The sequence below is a fragment of the Pseudopipra pipra genome, chromosome 1 (assembly GCF_036250125.1).
Source record: "Pseudopipra pipra isolate bDixPip1 chromosome 1, bDixPip1.hap1, whole genome shotgun sequence".
Taxonomy (NCBI): domain Eukaryota; kingdom Metazoa; phylum Chordata; class Aves; order Passeriformes; family Pipridae; genus Pseudopipra; species Pseudopipra pipra.
Window position 1 is genome coordinate 114,017,124 of NC_087549.1, and position 18,980 is coordinate 114,036,103.

The following is an 18,980-nucleotide window of genomic DNA, read 5'->3' on the forward strand; positions in this document are numbered from 1 at the left end:
GCTGAATATGAATAGCAAGAGTCTTAGGACTCTTTTTAGAGAGTTTAGTCAGGAAGATTTGTTTAAGTCTATTGTCAAGAATAACAAAAATTGAATTCTCTTCTTCAAGGAAAATGTGTAATGGTAACAGTTATTGGAATTCGAAGAGATCTTAGACTTGTCCCTGTATTCAGTCATGCTATCAACTTGCTGTTTGAGGACCTTTGACTTTGATGTAGCTCTGGGAGAAAATTGGTGGGAACACTAACAGAAACTAGATGCATCAAATACATCTTTGCCTCGCTTGCAAGTGTTTTGTACTTGAGCTTCAGGCTGGCTTGTAAGTTTGACTCTTGTGGTACCTTGTACTAGGAATAAATGACCAAGAAGTGAATTATAGGCTGGTAATTCTTTGTGAATGTATGGGATTAATTTAAATTCTTTCCAATATTACTTTTCACTGCTTTAGCAATTTGTAAAGAAATTTTAAAATACAAATAAATCATAATTATGTACCAGTCTAATAGTCTTCTACACTGTAAAGAAGTATAAAACTGTTAGAGTGCAAATGTGAATTAAGCCTATCTGTCTCTGTAGATGTTTAAAAGTGGCAACAGTTTTTCTTTTTTTTATGAGAGATCAGATTTCAGTTGAGTGAAGATACATGAAAGACTTGTGTAGAGTTTGATTTTTTCAGCTGATGTCTGTTTTCACCAAGCTACATTGAGTTACATTAGCAGACAGACTTACATCATCTGAAAGATTTAATTCCCTGCAAATGAACTTCAGTGAATCCAGACTGTACAGTGTAACAGCAGCTTTAGTGCCTCTTCAGTAACTGCATTGTCATGCTGTAGGCCAGATGCTAAAACGTGCAGACCAGTTCCTTCAGCATGGATTTACCAGCAAGTGAGACCATGCAGTCATTGCTAGGGCTTCATACCCTCAGTTTCACAAAGCTGTTACAGAATCCACCAGTTCTTTTAATTGTTTGAGTTTCTGCTCCTAAGTAGACACAGCCACACAGATCTGCAAGGGTACGTGACCTAGCCTGCTATTGTAAATGCACCCCTGCTATTAGTTGGATGGAAAACCACAGAAACAAAGATGGATGGCTTACAGTGGTTGCCTGAGACCGCAACCTGATAAAAGTTTTCCTTATCCCAGCTGCCTGACCTTAAAACTATTTGAGATTTCCAGTGATCTCTCTCCTAACATGCAGTTACCATCTTACAACCCTTCCTGTTTTCTAGACAGGCGTAGGAACAAGGGAATAGCACTGTGCTGTAGGTCAGGCATGGGATCAGGCAGCGGTGACCGTCCCTGTCATGGGATGTGCCAATGCTGCTGAAGGCAAATCGTGTTGTCTAACTGAAGTTTCCTCTTCACCAGGCAGAGAATAGGGGTATTGTAGAGACAGTGCAGGTGGAAACCCTAGAGGGATGAGCCCTTTCCTTGCATGGATAGTCTGCTGTCTGAGCTAGTAGCTTTATTTTATCCATCAGAATGACAGCAAATATGGTAGTGAAATATGAAGACTGAGAAATGAATATCAGTGTATAAAGAGAGATGTCAAATATCTGGTGTGTTTTGATTTTGGCAAAACTGGCATCTGTCAAAGCAATCTGAAGCTGGTGAAGTCTGCCCTGGGGTGGTGTTAACTAGAAATGGAAAATGAACTTTCTTTTTTTTTAATGGGAAAAAAAGGAGTCAGCACTTTTAAATGCAGTACCTTCTGTTGGGAAACTAAATGTAGACTGTCACATCTTTGTCCTACATTCCTAGACCTTTCTATACTTTATTCTCTGCAAGTATACTGGAGCAAATGAGCAGTGCAAATTATAATTTTTTTTGTTTTGAATTCTATTGCAGGGGTCAGCACCATTTCTTGTCTGTGCTACAGCAGGCACAACAGTGCTGGGAGCATTTGATCCTCTGGATAAAATTGCTGATATCTGTGAAAAGCATGGCCTCTGGCTTCATGTTGATGTGAGTTTGTATACTGCATGGTTTTGTTTAGCACTGCTTTTTTATAATTGCTATTTTGCTTTGACTGTTGATATTTCTTTTTAAAAGTAAGTTGGGCTCTAATAACTTTTCTTTTTAATAGGGACCAGAAGTACATTCTGACTCATCTCTGTTATATGTGCTGCAAAACAGAAAATAGCTTGGTTCTGACAAACAGTCAAAGCTATTTTTTTACTCTCAGGTTATATTTCAAAATTATTTTATAATCAATTTCTTCTTCTTGCTACCTCCTAAAAATGCTTAAAGGGTGATTATATACAAGTCTAAATTTGAATTATTTCCATGTTCGGTTGGAGAATAGACACATTAGAATTGTGGTGTGCAGTTCATACAGGTTAAAATAAAGATATGTTTCTGGCTCAACCAGTCATAAATTATTCTGTTTCATATTTAAGGTTTGAGTTTCCTTACATTTTTCTTTTTTTAAATTTCTTTGTAATTTTAGGTTTGGATATTAAAATCTATTCATGAATCTTTTTGGAATAATCCTTGAGCCTTTTTATTACCTGAAAGAGTAAATAAAGATAGGTCTTCATCTTTTCTAAAATTATATTATCTTTAGAATTGCAATGCCACTAATCCAGAATAGCTACATTAGAAGTTGTGGAGCAACAAGAAAATCTAGAGTAATGTTAATGGAGATTTTTAGATCTACTTTAAATTTTTTAAGTGTTTGTTTAAAATTGAATATCCAGAGAAAAATCACATAGGCAGTGATGTGTGTTTCAAATAAATGTCTCACAGACATTGATAAATAAGGTCACTGTATGAGTGAGTCAAAAGAGTTTTCTTATTGACTTGGAGGTAAAGATGCAGAATCTAGGCCTCGTATTTAAAATATCTGCAAAGCCCCCTCGTGGCTGTGTGCTGCTGAGAACAACCAGTCAGATTTTCATCAGAAGCACAGCACTCAAGCTTCATGCCAGTCTCTTGTGTGTCTGTGTACAGCTGATGGAAAGAGGGATGTATTTGGAATCTGTGTTGAGCCTCAGGTGAGCTGAATAAACGTGGCTGGACCCTTCTCCAGTGGCTGTAGGAGTACAATGAGTAGTCTCCCTGTAGCTGAACTAAAATTAGATGGGATAAGCCTGGGCCATATTCTGAACCATGGACAGCTGATAGTGTTGGAAAAGAATTAACTTTCTTCTTTCAATTTTGCCTCATGTTAAACTAAGGTAAAAATGTCTGTGAATGTCTTTAAGTCAATTTTCTGTTTGAAAAATGACTGTAGGTGTCAGATGTTAATAGATTCCCAGTAGAAGGACAAATGTCCAGAAATAAATTGGGTTTATGGTCCGGAAGACCAATCATTCTGTTAAGATGTGATTCATGTTATGAACCTCTCAGTGGTTCTCAGAAGTTCTATCAGTATTTTTTCTATTTTTCACATTCTATGAAGAGTTGAATGGATGGCTGTTTCTTTATTTTTTGTTAAAAGTTTCTAGCTGTATTAATAAGAGAACAGGATATAGGGAAAGACTGAAAGCTTTCCACGTAAATGATGTCAGTCATACATGTATGTACAAGTGTACTGTGGTAAAATGAGCAGACTGTAGTTCATAATGTGATATTTTTTCACTCAGTACCACTAGAAATAGATTTAATAAAATAATATGCGAACAGGTACAGTGAAACTAAGTCTCTGCCATTCAGAAAGACTGTACAAGAGACACAGGGAAGAACTGGATTTTTATCTTTGTTTTTAAGCAGGCTTACCTCCTTCTAGCCTTATAGGCAAGAATATGATATTTTTGAAAGGTTTGAGAATCTGCAGTCCTCTGGCTTCTTGTTGAATGATTTACACATTATACAGTCTGAGTTATAAAAAGTGAGTACTGCTGTTTGGGCCTGCTGTAACTGTAAAGGAAAAAAGGTACAGTACAGACAGAACCAAGTAAAATTCTGTCTAATTTAGGACTTTTCATGTATCATTAATGGGCATCAGGATTGTCTACTGTAAATGCTCTCATGAGCTATTACTAAGAATAACCTACATGAATGTTGGTGGTGTTATTTCCAGATTTACAATGATTTATCTCATTTCAGAATATTTTCTGATCCCAAAAATCTATGTGTTTGCCTTAGGGAAACTATTTTCATTAAATATGAAATGATAAAACTGGTGATTCTTAGGAAGAGCAAAAGGGCAAAAGGGAGAACATCAACATAAAATTAGTGAGATTCAGGAAGATAAATTTCAATAAAGTCAGAAATAGTAGATAAACTCTCACATGGAGATAAACCAGAAGAGGTAAAGGGAGTTACGGAAAATATTATTTTAAGAAGATAATACTAGTAAGTCCAAACTGTCCTAGCAGTCAAGCTGTTCAACAGCCTGAGTGCAGAGCTATAACAAGCTTATTTTGTTCACATTATGGTATTTATACAAGCATTCCAGTTGCTTATTTTATTCTAATCTACATCTATGGTGCCTTTCTTAATAACTTGGTTTTATCATCAATATGCGCTCAAATTCCAGCACTTACCTATGTCATGTATCTTCAGGCAGCTTTAAGTACTATATATGAGTATTTCTTCCCTGATGGTCCTTACTTTGACTCCTCTTTTTTTTTTTCCTATTAGAGGCCAGTACAGAAAATCATGTTTGACTTATTAGCCTGTGCTTAGGTAATTAGTTTAATCACTGTGAACACCGTGATTTCCATCATTCAGCTGAAAGTGATTTGCTGCATATGAAACAGAGTAATTTTCTCATACCTTGTTATCAGTTACATTACCTTGGACACAGGTGATAATATTAATGTTTAAACCTACCCTGCATTGATCTCAGCTGGATTTGTCATCAACAAAACGTGCCAGGCTAGTTTGATCAATCTGCCTTCCTTCTGTAATCTCATGGATGGAGGAGAAGCAGTTAACTTTATTGTGTGTTTGCAACATCTAATCAAAAAGCCAGAGAAACATGCCAAGCTGCAGCTCTGGTAGTGAATGAAAAGCTGGCTGGAAAATCATACCCAGAGAGCAATTACCAGTGGTTCACTGAAAGGGGAAAATTTTTTGAGCAGGATTCCACAAAGGTCTGTCCTAGGTTAGAAGTTATCTGTTATTTTCATTAAATAACTTGGATGAAAAAGAATACGCTGACAATTTGAAAATTATTTAAAACTGCTGCAAGAGGCAGTGGGAGGACAAGATTAGAAATCAAAGAGATTTTGATAATTTGGAGAAAAAAGTGGAAAAACTAGGCTACAGTTCAATAAAGGTAGTATTCTAAGTTCAAGTGCACAAATACAGGCTGGGTATGGTTGGCTAGACAGCAGATCTTTAGAAAAAGATCTGGGCTTTGCAGTAATTCACAAATCAGTGATATTTTCAAATAAAGTTAAATGTATTTCAGAACTGAATAAAGAAGATACATAAAATGATTCTTCCTGGTATGTACTTCTTCTGCTTTATCTAGATTGTGTCCAAATAAAAAGATGCATTTCAAGAAGGTTAAGGACCTACAGGAGAAAGATTAGAAAATGAGAAAGCGATGCAGATAAACAGAACCATATCTAGAAATCATGACCGATGAGGAAAGATGGAAAGCACTGATGTTATTTAAACTAGAAAAGGACAAAGAGACAATACATAATAGTCTGTAGATGCTTTAAAAAAGAAAGGAATAATCTCTGCCCCTGACCACTGAAGGTGTGACTAGAGGTGACACTGTTTAGGTCTGACACTTTAAATTGAAAACAGTTTGTTACCGTTAAACACAAATTAAGTGGCTAAATTATACAGCCTCCATCATTAGAGGTCTTTAAAACCAAAGACAGTGATTCTCAGTTGTCTTAGGTGTCTTCTCATTTGTGGTGGGTTTTTTTTTTGGTGGTGGTGGGTTTTTTGTTTTCTTTTTGCCAGCCCTGGATCCCTAAGCACTTGATCTTTGAATTGGGTGAAGAAACATGGATCACAAATTTATCTTGTACTCCTGTGGCTCAAGGAGAGATTGAAAGGTGGTGAAGATGCCTGGACCTCCAGTACTATAATTCCCCTCTTCTAGATCTCCAGCAGTAGTTTTTAAAACAAAGGCAGAAAGTGGTGCCAGTAGTGCTGTAGAGGCAGAAATTGCTGGTGCCTCTCTGCATCTTATTTTTCATTTTCATGCTAATTACAGGCCATGTATTCATTGATTAGTAACTTCTAGAAAAGACAAGCATTTGACAGAAATGAGATGAGTATGTTGATCCTGCCTTTGGGAGTGGCACACTGTTGAGATGACCTCTTGAGTGCCTTTCTAATCCTGTTTTTCAGAGATAGTGTGAAAATTTCAACTTTTTAAAACACAGACACCTTTAGATGCAGATTTCATGAAATTTATTATCTTTTAATGTGTTGTTTATAAATTATGAAAGTCAGGGAATAACTTAGGGATTGTTTTGACTTTATTGAATCATAGAATGAAAAGAGTAAAATTTTCTATGAATAGGAAGTTCAGTTTGATTGTCTTCCCATAACATGGCAGATTTGGACCAGCTGGAGAAACATAGCTCGAAGTCGTGGTTCTGCAGGTAGAATCATTTCTTACCTTAGGCCCCAGGTGTAGATTGAGTGGCAGCAAGGATATTGTGAGCATGACAATGTAAAATATGATGTGGTGCATTAATGTACTGCATAAATGAGAATGATGTGTTAAGACAAGTTAATAACCTTTCATTTCCCCTGTGAGCCTTTACCGTTCCTGTCTCCCAGAGATAACAGATCTTATTCCTAATGTATGGCCTATGAAGCAAATACTGATGCTAAATTTGTATGTCATCTATCACATCTGCTTTTTTCAAGGGAAAAAAAAAGGAAGAAAAGCTAAACAAGCATATATTCTCCATGCTTAGGTCAGGAATCTTTACATCAATGATTTTTTTTTCCCCTTCATTAGCACAAAACATATGAATCTTTTTTTTAAAATAAGCTGAGTCCAGATGTTTTGTGGACTGATGCCTTCTGTGCATCTCTGAAAAGCCTTGCTTACTTCACAGATAGTTTGCTTAAGTGTATTCCACCTGCATGAACATTGAAAATCCTCTTATTTATTTATTTATTTATCAGTAATTTCTCAAATGCACTGTATGACATGTCTGCTGTTTGCATGATCTCTCCAACTTTCCCCTGTGGATAAATATTGTTGTCTGAGAACTGAAGATTCACAGCACCTGATGGGTGAAATCTGATCCCTGCAGAATTCATGAATAAGGATCACATTTCCTGACTCTGATTGTCCAGAAATTAAACTTGTGTAATAAAAGCTTGTTGTATGAGTTCCTTCTGTTGTCCATGGAGACGTATATCTGCAAAAGATATCACCCAAAGATGAGTGTCTAGAGTAGATGACACTCAGTAAGGAGATTCGGTAGAGAGTAGATAATAAAGGCAAAATTTAGCCCACTGACCATGTAGGAAACTAAGTTTTAAATGAGATAAGACTTCTTTATAAATTATTAGTTGAAGTATTATGAAAAGAACTTTATACAAATATTTTCTTGGCTCTATAAATGTTCTAACAGGCTTCTTGGGGTGGCTCGGCTTTGATATCAAGGAAGCATTGCAGACTTCTTCATGGCATCCACAGGTAAGTCAGTTTAGTTCATGGGGTCACTTACCAGGGATTGAGATGGAAGTTGTATGGCCTGTTGGCTTCCATAAATAGAAATTACTTAGTTGGAGAGATTTCTGAACCTATGGTGGGAGTGGGGGGATGGTAAATCTGATTCGTCTGCTTGCATTGTTTTGCCATTTTTGATTCTTTAGTACCCATGATTATAGGTGCAATTTATAATTTTCGCAGGGCTGATTCTGTTGCCTGGAATCCCCATAAAATGTTGTTGGCAGGAATACAGTGCTGTGCTCTTCTGGTGAAAGACAACTCTGTAAGTCCTCCTGTCTTTTTTTTTTTTTCTATTGCAGTAGGCTGTCACTGCTGTTATATGGAAGTAGAAATAATTAGAAAACAGCTGCAAGTCATTTTTACTATACCACAGTGCAAAGGCTGAATTATATTATTTTGAATTTCACCACTAAATTCATTTTAATAAAGGATGAATAAGAGAGCAGGATCCAAGTCACTGTACCCACAAGTGGTCAAATTTTGCAGCTGGTGCTAGTTAACTTCTGTACATGATTTACATTCAGAATTGAGTATTTGGTCGCCTGGGCCTGCAACACTTAAACACAGAGCTCATCAAAGTCCTCAGAATAGCTGACATCCATCGGGACTGCAGCAGTACTGCATCTCTGTTTAAAGTAGGCAGAGCTTGTCTTCCCATCCCCTTACATAGGTGCCTCAAAGGGGGAGAGGGATAGGAGGCAGATCACATCCAGGAAAAGGTGCTGAGCGTTCTTTGCTCACTCTACCAGTTTTTCCTCATCACCAGGGTGATTTAGACTTTCCAAAAGCCATGACTAATTTAAAGGTCTAGCAAGCAAACAACAGAGCTTTGATCTCAAGATGAGTCTGCAATATAGTAAAAATCCCTGCTTTTATCTTTGTGGAATTCTTTTATCTTAATAAAGAAACCAGTAAGAGGTCAATTATTTCAAGCTCCGTTTCAAACTCAGAACTGCTAAAACTTATACCCATTTACCACCATCAGGGTTGAGTTTCACCTTATATAGGTTATAAATGACTGAACATCATGAAGATATGGAGCCCTGGAGGTTTGCACCACTATTTTGTAGCCATGGTTTGTAAATTACTCTGTCAAAACTACTGATATTTTCTATTCAACTGCTAGGGTTAGCTATCCATGTAATTTGTTACTAACTTCTAGAAGTAAGAACTGATGTAGACCAAAGACCATAGTTGCTAATTGGCACTCTCTTGGAGCTGATTGCTCTAAATCAGAGGTGAGACATGGCAGGACAGCAAGGAGAAGTGTGCCTCCTCATCTCCTTAGGCTAGAGTCTGTAGGATTAAAGAGGATTAGACCTCAAGATTACTGTCCATCACTTTATCTTTATTCCAGGATGAAAAACAAACAGAATGACGTTATTGACTAAAATTAATATGATGTCTTAATTGCAGGCTTGGGAAGATTTCATTGCTGTATTTTTAACTAATTAGCCCTAGTACATAGATATAGCCCCAGGTAATGATTAGACTACTTGGACTGCATAATAGAAATTTCTCAGGAAGAAAGAGGAAAGAAATGAAGAAGTTTGAAATGTTCTAGCTGCTCAAGCATTTAGAGTCACTTTATGAGCACTGTTCCAGCTTCAGGGCTCTAGCAGCCATGTTATATTCTCCTTCTGTGCAGTGTAATGTCTCTTAGAGCACTCCTGTTCCACTTTTAAACCACAGCTGGGCAGTGTTGTATTGGAAATATTTGTAAAGATGAATCCTAGGTCATTGAGGGGTGAAAACACAAGTATCACTGATCACAGATCCTGTAGTATAACAAGACACCTTCTGGAAAGTAAAAGATTTCTTTGCGTTGAGTAGAAAGGGCATTTTACTCTGTGTTTAATTCCTGGAAAATTGACACTTATTTATTTTGTGTATGTGCCAATGCAATCTTTATATGGAAAGAGACACACATACAAATTTGAGTACTTTCTTATTAACTAGCTGGAATATAAATCCATAAGAAAAAAAGATCAAATGCATATTTAAGACACTTTGACAGAAAAGCCTTCCTTCACTTTGATCCTCTCCATAACCAGAATAGGCAGCTGACTCCAGTTTTCCATTAAAAATGTTATTTTCACACCAGTAAGAGAAGGAAAGAGCACGTGTATCATTTTCTCACTCGAGAGCTTGTTCCACTTCTCCTAAAGTACATAAATATCTATGGCTGCAGATGAAGCACACATTTACATGTGAACATAATTCCTTTGCGTTGTGGTTAGGATGCCTCAGTGGGAGCTGGAAGAGTTTGGCACACATTGCTCTGCCAGTGAATGTTCAAAGAACCTCAGGTGGTTGCTGAAATGCTGAACTCTGCAAGAAATCAAAGCAGCAAAATGTTAATCATGAATGTTAAGTCCTATTTATGAATCACACCCTATCTCCCTTTGAAAGACTGATTAAGGAAGTTTCATTACTCTGTCTTCTCATTTGCTTTGAGGTCCATTTGGAAACTGTGGAGTACCTCAGAATTAGGCTTAGTTGATTATAAGCAAACAAATTAACCCCCTTCAGTTTTTCTTTCTCTCTTTCATACTTTCTGTATTAAAAGATAACCTTTAGAAGGTGTCATCACATTTCAGTTGTGGTGGTAACACTGTTATTTCCCATTAGCAAAAGTAATAGTTACTAGTTTTGTTTGGTTTGGGTTTTTTTGCCACTTAGCCCCAGTATGGTTTAGCATTATTAATAGGCTTAAGACATTGTAGCTAGCCTGTTAGAATAAAACATTGTATTTAAGTATTTTCCCATACATATTTAAAAAAAAAAGAAAAAAAATAAACTGCAGTGAAATGCTGATAAAAGAGTATCTTCCAGCCTTAGTGAAACAAAACTGGAATATTTCCGAAGAAGGTAGAGATAGAAAACAGAAATACGTATTTGACTTGATTAGATGGGAGAAGTATTTTCACCAAAGGAAAAGAGAGATTGGTTAATCCTCTATAAAAGCTCAGATCAATGACAGTAGTTCTTCATTGCTTAAAGCACTCAAGAAGTGCAGTTATTCGTTTTTCACTGCTATACCCTGAGTAACTTTCATCACTTCTCTAATAAGATAGTCTTACTCAGAAAACGCTTGTATTGCTGAGGCATGAATTGCAGTGACTGTTTAAACACAAAGCTAGATGGAGCAATAATCTCAAAACATTAGTGAAGTCAGTTTTTCTCTCCAATGTTCTTAAAGTGCTAGGAATCAGTCTTGGGTTGTACATACTCCCTTAAAACCACAGAGCTACTACAGTTTGTCCTTGCTATAATCCATATTGGTGTAAATATTATCACCATATAAATAGAGAACTACTGTTTACCATCACTGCCAGTGACTCATTAGAGTGAAACACTAGGTTAGGTGATTAAGAATCAATTCTAAGCAATGAGCAAATTTTCACTTATTTGTTAAGAATAAAGTCTCAATGTAGCTAATTAAATTTCAGTTTAACAAGAATATAATTGATTAAGGTGATGGCAGCCATCTACTGTGTAATCTCTTCCTCATCATTAGCAACATCATAGAGAGATATCTACCTCCCTGATTCCCTTCCAGGGCACCTGCAGGAAATACCCTGTTCTCATTGCTTTTCACTTGGGGTTAGTGCAACTGAGAGCTCTTCTCACCTCTTGAAGTGAATTCCTAGAATGGCCTTTCACACTGCACTCCTTTTGAGAATTTTCAAGTGTGATGTTCATACTGCTTCAGATAAGGCAAATCAGGGAGATGTTTGTCTTGGGGAAAAAAGATATTTTGTTAATGAAATTGAAATTCACTTTTAACTAGCAATGAAAATGGAAAGAGATCAGAAGACTTGCTGTAGGTAACTCTGTTCAATGAGAAAAATATGTTGAATTATGAAAATGGAGCTCTAGGTTTCAGTATCAATAATTATTCATTAATTTCCCATTAATTAGAACACACAGCAACTATCCGTAGACTTCATCAAAATCAAAAGCTCTTTGAGACTTCACAGTAGACTGGGGCCTCCATGAAAATAATATTTCCATTATCTAAACTTTAGCAACCCGACTATAAGTCTCTGAAAACGGTAGAAAGATAAAAGGTGCTGAAGAATGATAGTCAAAACTTGTCATATGGGGCACTTCTAATGAAATTTTTGCAATTCTTCTAAACAGATGGAGCAGCTCAGTTACTGTGTGGATAACTCTTGGCGTCTTCTTGGGACTGAGAACATTGAGTTAGAAAACATATTTAAGCCATGTTTCTTTCCTTTTTTTTTTTTTTTCCTCTTCTGCTTTTCCATAATTTGACTAGGAAAATTGAGATGAATTTTTATGTCTTCAGCATGTAGCAAGTTTCAGTCTCTTAATTTTGAGACAACAGCAATCAAAGAGTAACTGCTTTCTTAAGCACAACATTTCTTTTGGATTTTTTTTTTCTTTTCTGCTGTCCTCCCTGCCCAAACTCTGTTCTGCAATGTTGCCTTTCTTTTCCATTCTCTTTCTTCTCCACCTTTCTTCTGTAATATTTCTTTCTCATGAAGAATGAATTTTGTTTCTTTTTCTGTCTGCTCTAGTAACATGTGTGAGGATGTCACTGTGCTTGCCTCTGTAGATTGATAGTAGGCAGTGTCTTCAGCAGGATTTCTTGAGCATGTTGCATTATCAAGCATGTTGATTATCAAGGATCATCAAGCCAGTATGTCTTGTCAGCTTCGAATGTACCAGGAGCGTAGGACAGTACCTGCCTTTTTTTTTTTTTTTTTTTTTTTTTTTAAGTGAAATATATTCCCATGAACTGGAGTTCACTCAGGGCCATTGAACTATTTGTTCTTGTTGTGTTGTCACTCTATAGAGTTTAAACTATTAAACTCTGCAGCTGTACTGTGATCTTAAGTGAACTTCTCAGTCTTTCTATAATATTACCAATTGAGTTTAGGTTTCTTGTGACAAACAAGTTGTTATTTTTCAGAGGACGGGCATGAGGGGAACTAATATTCTGTGATGTCCTCTGCATTCTGATAAGACAGAAGATAGTCCCACATTGATCAATACACTCACGACAGAAACACTATGCAAATATTTAAGTCAGCAAGAGACAAAAAAATTAACTTAAATTTGTGGACAGACGATGCTGCCTTTTTTTGCTTGTTTGTTTGCTTGGTGTTTGTTTGTTTTCTTAAGACCATGTCTAGTAAACTTGTTTATTCCCTGAAAATCGAGGTATGTAGATTTAAATGAATAGAGCACAATGGCTTCACAGAATGACTCCCGTTCCTTGTTGGGCAGCTGCTAGCCAGAGAACACAAAGCTGTAAAAAACCTGTAAAGTATGGATGCTTCAGTGCTTGACTGTCTGGTTTCTAATGTCCTTTTTCTGCCTTTCTTTTTCTGAGAAAGTTGGAAAGTAACTGTGAGAATCTTATACAAAACACTGCACCCAGTACTGGCTTTCCAGCTATGGCTACCCTGTGCTGCAGCTGCACCTTATCACTGATGATTGCAAAGGGAGAGAGGATGCTGGCCCTTTTTTCCCCCAAGCTGTCACATAAACTGTCTTTTCACAAGGCTGAATGTGCTGGATCTATGACTAAAGAGTTCAGACTGAATTTGCTGTACTTTTAGCAGATCAGCAATATTACAATGGGATTGTCAAACCCTTACAGAAGCTGTGGAGCAACCTTTGGTGGCGTTCTCCTTTTGTGCTCTTACAAATAGGTGCGTAGGTGGGTTTTTTTATTTGTGTTGCTTTTAGTATTGATGGAGGGAATTGAAAAGTCTAGGAGAGAGGCAGAGTTATTCTGTATATGCCAGTGGGTTAATTATCTTTTGGTGTTTTTTGGTCTTGCCCTTTTTTCTCTATTTTATTGCCAGTCCTAAAGTTATCAGTAGTGTATTGTAATGTAGATCAAGAATGATACCTCTGTTACAGGAATATGACACTTTGATTAAGAGTGATGTCAGACCTGTCTGCCATTTCAAAATCAGACTTGCAGCAGATGCAGGGAAAAGAATGAAATGTGAAATACTTTTTCTGTTGGTTCAAATTGAAGAGTGATGTTTAACTGGAAAATGAGTTGTGGTCTTCTGTTTAGCAGCTTGTGTCTTGCTGTCCACTTCTGTTCCTTGTCTGTTCTGCACAGGTTCAGCTGTCACTTAAATAGGTGTTTCCAGATCTGAATCAGATGCAGTAGCCATGCTTTTAAACTCATCTAAATTTCTATTTGAGTATTATACGTTGTGTTTTATTTTTCTTACCCACTTCACTGACAGATCTATAACCTTTTCTTTCTTCTGGGCCCCTTGTAGGGCCACCCTCATCTTTGATTTTGTAACCTGCTTTCTGCCAGCCCTTCTCTCTACCTCACAGTATTACAGAATATATTTTGATATTTCATTTTTCAGCCAATGGCCAGTCCTATGCCACTTCTCTGCCTCTGTACCTTTAAACCTATAACAACCTCTGTGCTTTCTGTTTCACAGCCTTGTTCTCTGCTGGAACTTGCCACATTACTCGTTAATCTTTGTCTGTTTTCTGCTGCTCATCTCTGCTCAGGCAGCCTCTCAGAAACTGGAGGCTGGAGATAGCTGAATAAAAATAATTTTATTAACAAACCATGATTAGGGTATGTGAAAGTACTTTTCTCAGGTTTATTTTCAAATGTTAAATTTGTCTGAACTGTAAAATGAGACAAAAATGGGTGTACTAATCTCCTTGTGGTGTTTCTGCTCAAACAGTCAGATAGCCTATGCTAAATCTACAGTGATTATTTGCTGGTAAGGGCTAAACATTTATTTTTTGGGGCTAAAATCTTCCTTACCTGCAACTAACCAAAGAAGGAATAGATTGAGCCATTTGTGAACATGTAGGAAGTTCCTCAGGGGGTGTCCTTCCATGTAAAGACTGGAGCAGTGGACGTAGGTGTCTACTTCTTCTCCCTCTTTCCCATCCATATATGTCTTTGGGCAACTCTTTCTGTGATACCCACTTCCATGATTTCTTGAGATTCTGACTCAAAATTTCTCTTCAACCTGCCACTCTTCAGTGACATTATGGAGAAAATAATAATAATGAAAAAGTTTGCTTGTTGTCAGTGCTGACTTCACTGGGTTTAAGTTCATCCAGGATTCTTAAACCACACCATACACTTTGGAGAGTATCCTGCACATCCAAATCTGTTTTAATAAGCCGTACAGACAGGAAAAAATAGGCTTTGGCTTGTGAAGTGGTTTGATCAGGAAGCCAGGAATCTAAGTCTCTATTGTGTTTCTAATAGGGCCTTCTGAAGAAATGTTACTCTGCTGAGGCTGCATACCTGTTCCAGCAGGACAAATTCTATGATGTCAGCTATGACACTGGTGACAAGTCCATTCAGTGCAGCAGACGTCCGGATGCATTCAAATTCTGGCTGATGTGGAAAGCATTGGGAACAACAGGCCTGGAGGAGAGAGTAAACAGGGCACTGGCTTTGGCAAGGTACCTCCTCACAGTTTTGAATACATCTACTCTGTCTAATTTGCCAAAATGCTGACACTGCTGATACTCCGTATCCCAGAACAGACCACCTTGTTACTTTTTCCCCCTCTCCTTTTGTTTGTATATAATAGGAGGAACTAATAACAATAATAGTGTTATTACATTTGCTATAATATTTAGTAGTAATTATTGCTTTCAGCAATAAGTGTAGGTGTTGGTAAACAGTGTTGTCAAACATTTATATTATCTGAACCAGACACAGGATAGACTTACCAATACACCTTCTTCTAACGCAGCTGTGTGTTCTGGTGTCAATGTAAAAACAGCCTCATGTGCCAGGATCTTAACTGTATCTAGCAATAAGTGAATTAGCCACTCTCCTGTCACTTCATTCCTCATGACCAAGGAAATGCAGAAAGCTGATGATGCAGGGAAATTCTTATGAGAACACTGTTAATGTTAGGATGTAGTAGAGGTTTATGAAGGCATATTGTTCGGACATACTGCTTGTTTTTTCTCCACAAGTTTGTTGAAGTTCTTAATGCTTACAGTGTGTTCTGTTAGGGACAGAAACACCTTTTTCTTGCGATCTTCCCCACACGTGGCCTCTTCAATTTCACTAAGTTTTTGGTCTTGCAGAAATGAGTTTCTCAACTGAATTCAGCAGAATGATTGCTAGAAGGTGGTTCTAAAGTGATGGTGATGTCTTGGTTTCTGGGAAGAAGCTTCCATACACAAGTGGTTTTCTCTTCTCGTAGAAGAAATGATTTTGAAATAGGATAGATAATGTCCCATTAAAAAGAATTAACTTTAAGTATCATGTTTGTTCAGAATTTATACAAGATAAATCACAATGGAAATTTCACCAGACTAACTACACGTTTTCATAAGTAAAATCATTGATATTGACATTTTATTTTTTTTATATGAACTAGCAAGACAAAAAGAATTGAATGTTTATTTCAGTGAAAATTAAAGGAATAGCCTCACTGTAATAAAGTTACTTAACAGGTAAAAATACCCCTGACCTAAATCCAGAGTGGATTTAAAAGGAATTGAAAGAAAGAAGCAAACCCAGAAAAGCTCAAATGAGCCGTGACCTTTTTCTTTATTTTATTTTTTTTAAAACCACTAATTTTTTTGCCGGCTATATGTTTTTGATATCTTCTGGTTAAGTTGCACCTTGTTTTTGTTCCGAAGCATTGTACTGTTCCTTGTCTGTACAGAGTAAGTAATTCATTCCATTATTAGTAGGGGAATTCAGCCTTATCAAGGTCATTGGCCAAGATTGTTTGACTGACTGTGTAGTGACTAATGACCTTTATGGGATTGATATTTCTGTTTTAATGTTAGGATCCAGTTGGTGGCACTTCTAAGGAGCGACTGGCTTGTCTCTTCTGTTTCTTGATTGTTTTGAGGTTTTTCCATAAAGAAGAAATTTAATTTTTAAACTTCCTGGAACTAGTCTACTGACTATAGAATTTAAGGGCAATATTGCTTTTTTTTTTTTTTCCCCAGTAGCCAAGCAGACCTGCAAAGGTTTTAGGGTAATTGCAAGCATGTATTTCTGGTACATCAAACTTTGTTTATTGGCTATTCCAGTAATATCTTTTTGTTCTGGAGTTGTATCATGCTTTCAGTGTATTAAATATCCCAGGAATATCGTGATGCTACCTATTTGGAAAGGCTTACTTTTAAAATAGCTAGAGTAGAGCATCCAGCTGACTGCTTCAGATTTTTTTCGGATTATTTTTTCTGCCCAATTATTTTTAATGCAGGGATGTTGCTTTATGAAGTACACTAAAAAAACCCAGAAGTAAATGGCTTTTCAAATGCAACTACTGTAAGCACCTCTGCATTTTATGCTTCAGCTTCTTTGCAGTTTTTCTGCATTTCCTCTTCTGACACCCACTCTTAGCAGACGTATGTCTACTTTCACTGCAGATCTCTGCCCCTTATTTTCTGCAAGGCTTAATCATAGCAAATGCCACTTGTCTGTGTACTTCAGTCCTCACTAAAACTCAAGCCCTTCTGACGTTCTACAACTGTGACATGATAATAAAACTTCACTGTCAACTGTGGAAAGATGCACAGAGTAAATTGCTCCACTGCCATCAAATGATCCTGGCAAGATAAATCATGGGCGATGGATTTTTCTAATGGCTGCCTTCTTAGACTATTGGCAGTGTAGTTAAGAGCATGATTAACAGTGTTGTGAACTTGACCGACATCAGACAGCCTATGTCAGACGGTGGTATAAAAAGAAGGCACTTGTGGCAGGAGGGAGAGGTATCAAGCATTGTGAAATAGCTCTAACAATTCAAGACCTCAAAAAAAAAAAAAAAGTTATCATGCATAGATTTCCCTTTTGTGATTTATTAAAGAAAAAATAAATTGAGGGCCACTGTCTTATGAATAGCAAGCTGATGTTGCTGAATATTGGTTTTATGGCACAGACAAGTATCTTCTAATAAACAGGACAAAAGCACCAAACTTGTTTTACCTAAGACATTTACCCAACAGAAACAGGTGCCCCCCAACATGCTCACATGATATCTACCCTTCTACTTGCCTTTCATCATGCTTCTCTTTCAACCTAAGTGGTAGCCTGGGCATTAACAGCTGGATAACAAACAACTGCATACAGTGGGATCTAAATGGTCATGACAGAAACAACCCAGAATGCCGATTTGTTACGGTGAGAGGGAACATCTCAACAGTGCACACCACAACTCCTAGGCCTGCGGTGCTGTGGGAACTGGCACTGCACCACAGCGATTGCTTTGCTGGGGTGTGTGCTGAAGTAATGAGTCACAGGCACAGCACTTGTTAATGACAGTGTGACAACTCCCTATGCACAGCTTTGAAAAGCATGTGCCATCTAGGGTATTGTTTATTGCTTCCCTAGCCGACCTGTTCCTGCAGCACATCTGCCAAATATCAGGCATTGCAGATACAACTGGGCTAGAGGTGTCCCTGTGGGGCTAAGTTTCAGACATGTGGATAGGACCACTGAGGGTTATTTTGGCAATATTTTTTTCTTCAAGTAGTGGATAAAAGAATTACTAGTGATGACCAGTAATGTAGCTGCAGGCAGGAAAATGCCAAATAGTAAATACAAAGAACAGATTTGTGCAAAATCAGTAGTTAAACTGTGTCAGTTTTATTCCTGTTAGCAAAATTTTTGTGTAGAAGACTAAAATTCTGTTGACATGGAAAAGCTGTGTGAATTTGAGGTGAATTCTTTGGAGTTTTTCTTTGGAAGGCTTTGAGGGGAGGAGAATAAAGAGAGAAGTCCCAGCTGTGTCCTCTTTGCTTCAGAATTCCTGTGTGATTGTGCCATGGCAAAGCTGAGGTCATGTTTTAAAAAAATTCTATAAACTGAAGGCTGTTTGTGTCTGAAGTTTTGATTCAAACCTGTCTTTCCATTGAAGACTTCTGGGTTTTTCATGCTTGTCAGGGGAGAGAGAAAAGAAATTCTCATCTCAGTATGTTAGCATAGGATGTCCAGGGATTATTGTGCATAAGCAGTGGCTCACTGAGTGGAAATGTACACTGTTATGTACAGTGTGGAACAAGGGCAGTACTGGGAAAATTGTTGGGCTTCAAGTACGCTCAAATTTTTAAATTCTGGGCTAAACTAAGAGGTTCTGGTGATAGTGGTAATGCAACAGGTGTCAGGGTGACTACGAAATAACATTGCAACACAGCATCAGCACTTGAGAACAAGAGATGGAGGGATTAATTTGTAAAGAGCAACATCAATGGAAATTTGCATTGGGAAAGTTCACAACCTAATGCAAATAGGATCAATTTGTGCTGTGTGGCTGCATTGAAAATCTGTGCCTGAGGACAGATTTTGACTTCTTCTCAATGCTCCTTGGCTGGCTGTAGCCTTCATTTGTTTCCAGGAACTGAT

At 37.4% G+C, this 18,980-nt stretch overlaps 1 protein-coding gene across 2 annotated transcripts in view; it reads left to right on the top strand.

Moving 5' to 3' along the window:
* Window positions 1-18,980, top strand: part of GADL1 (glutamate decarboxylase like 1) — an 80,258-nt gene that overhangs the window by 25,017 nt on the left and 36,261 nt on the right. For both annotated transcript variants that reach the window (XM_064672457.1, XM_064672463.1), the window contains 4 exons: window positions 1,852-1,968; window positions 7,515-7,579; window positions 7,796-7,877; window positions 14,862-15,061. In XM_064672457.1, the coding sequence (XP_064528527.1) occupies window positions 1,852-1,968; window positions 7,515-7,579; window positions 7,796-7,877; window positions 14,862-15,061 (464 nt within the window). The remainder of the gene's footprint in view (window positions 1-1,851; window positions 1,969-7,514; window positions 7,580-7,795; window positions 7,878-14,861; window positions 15,062-18,980) is intronic.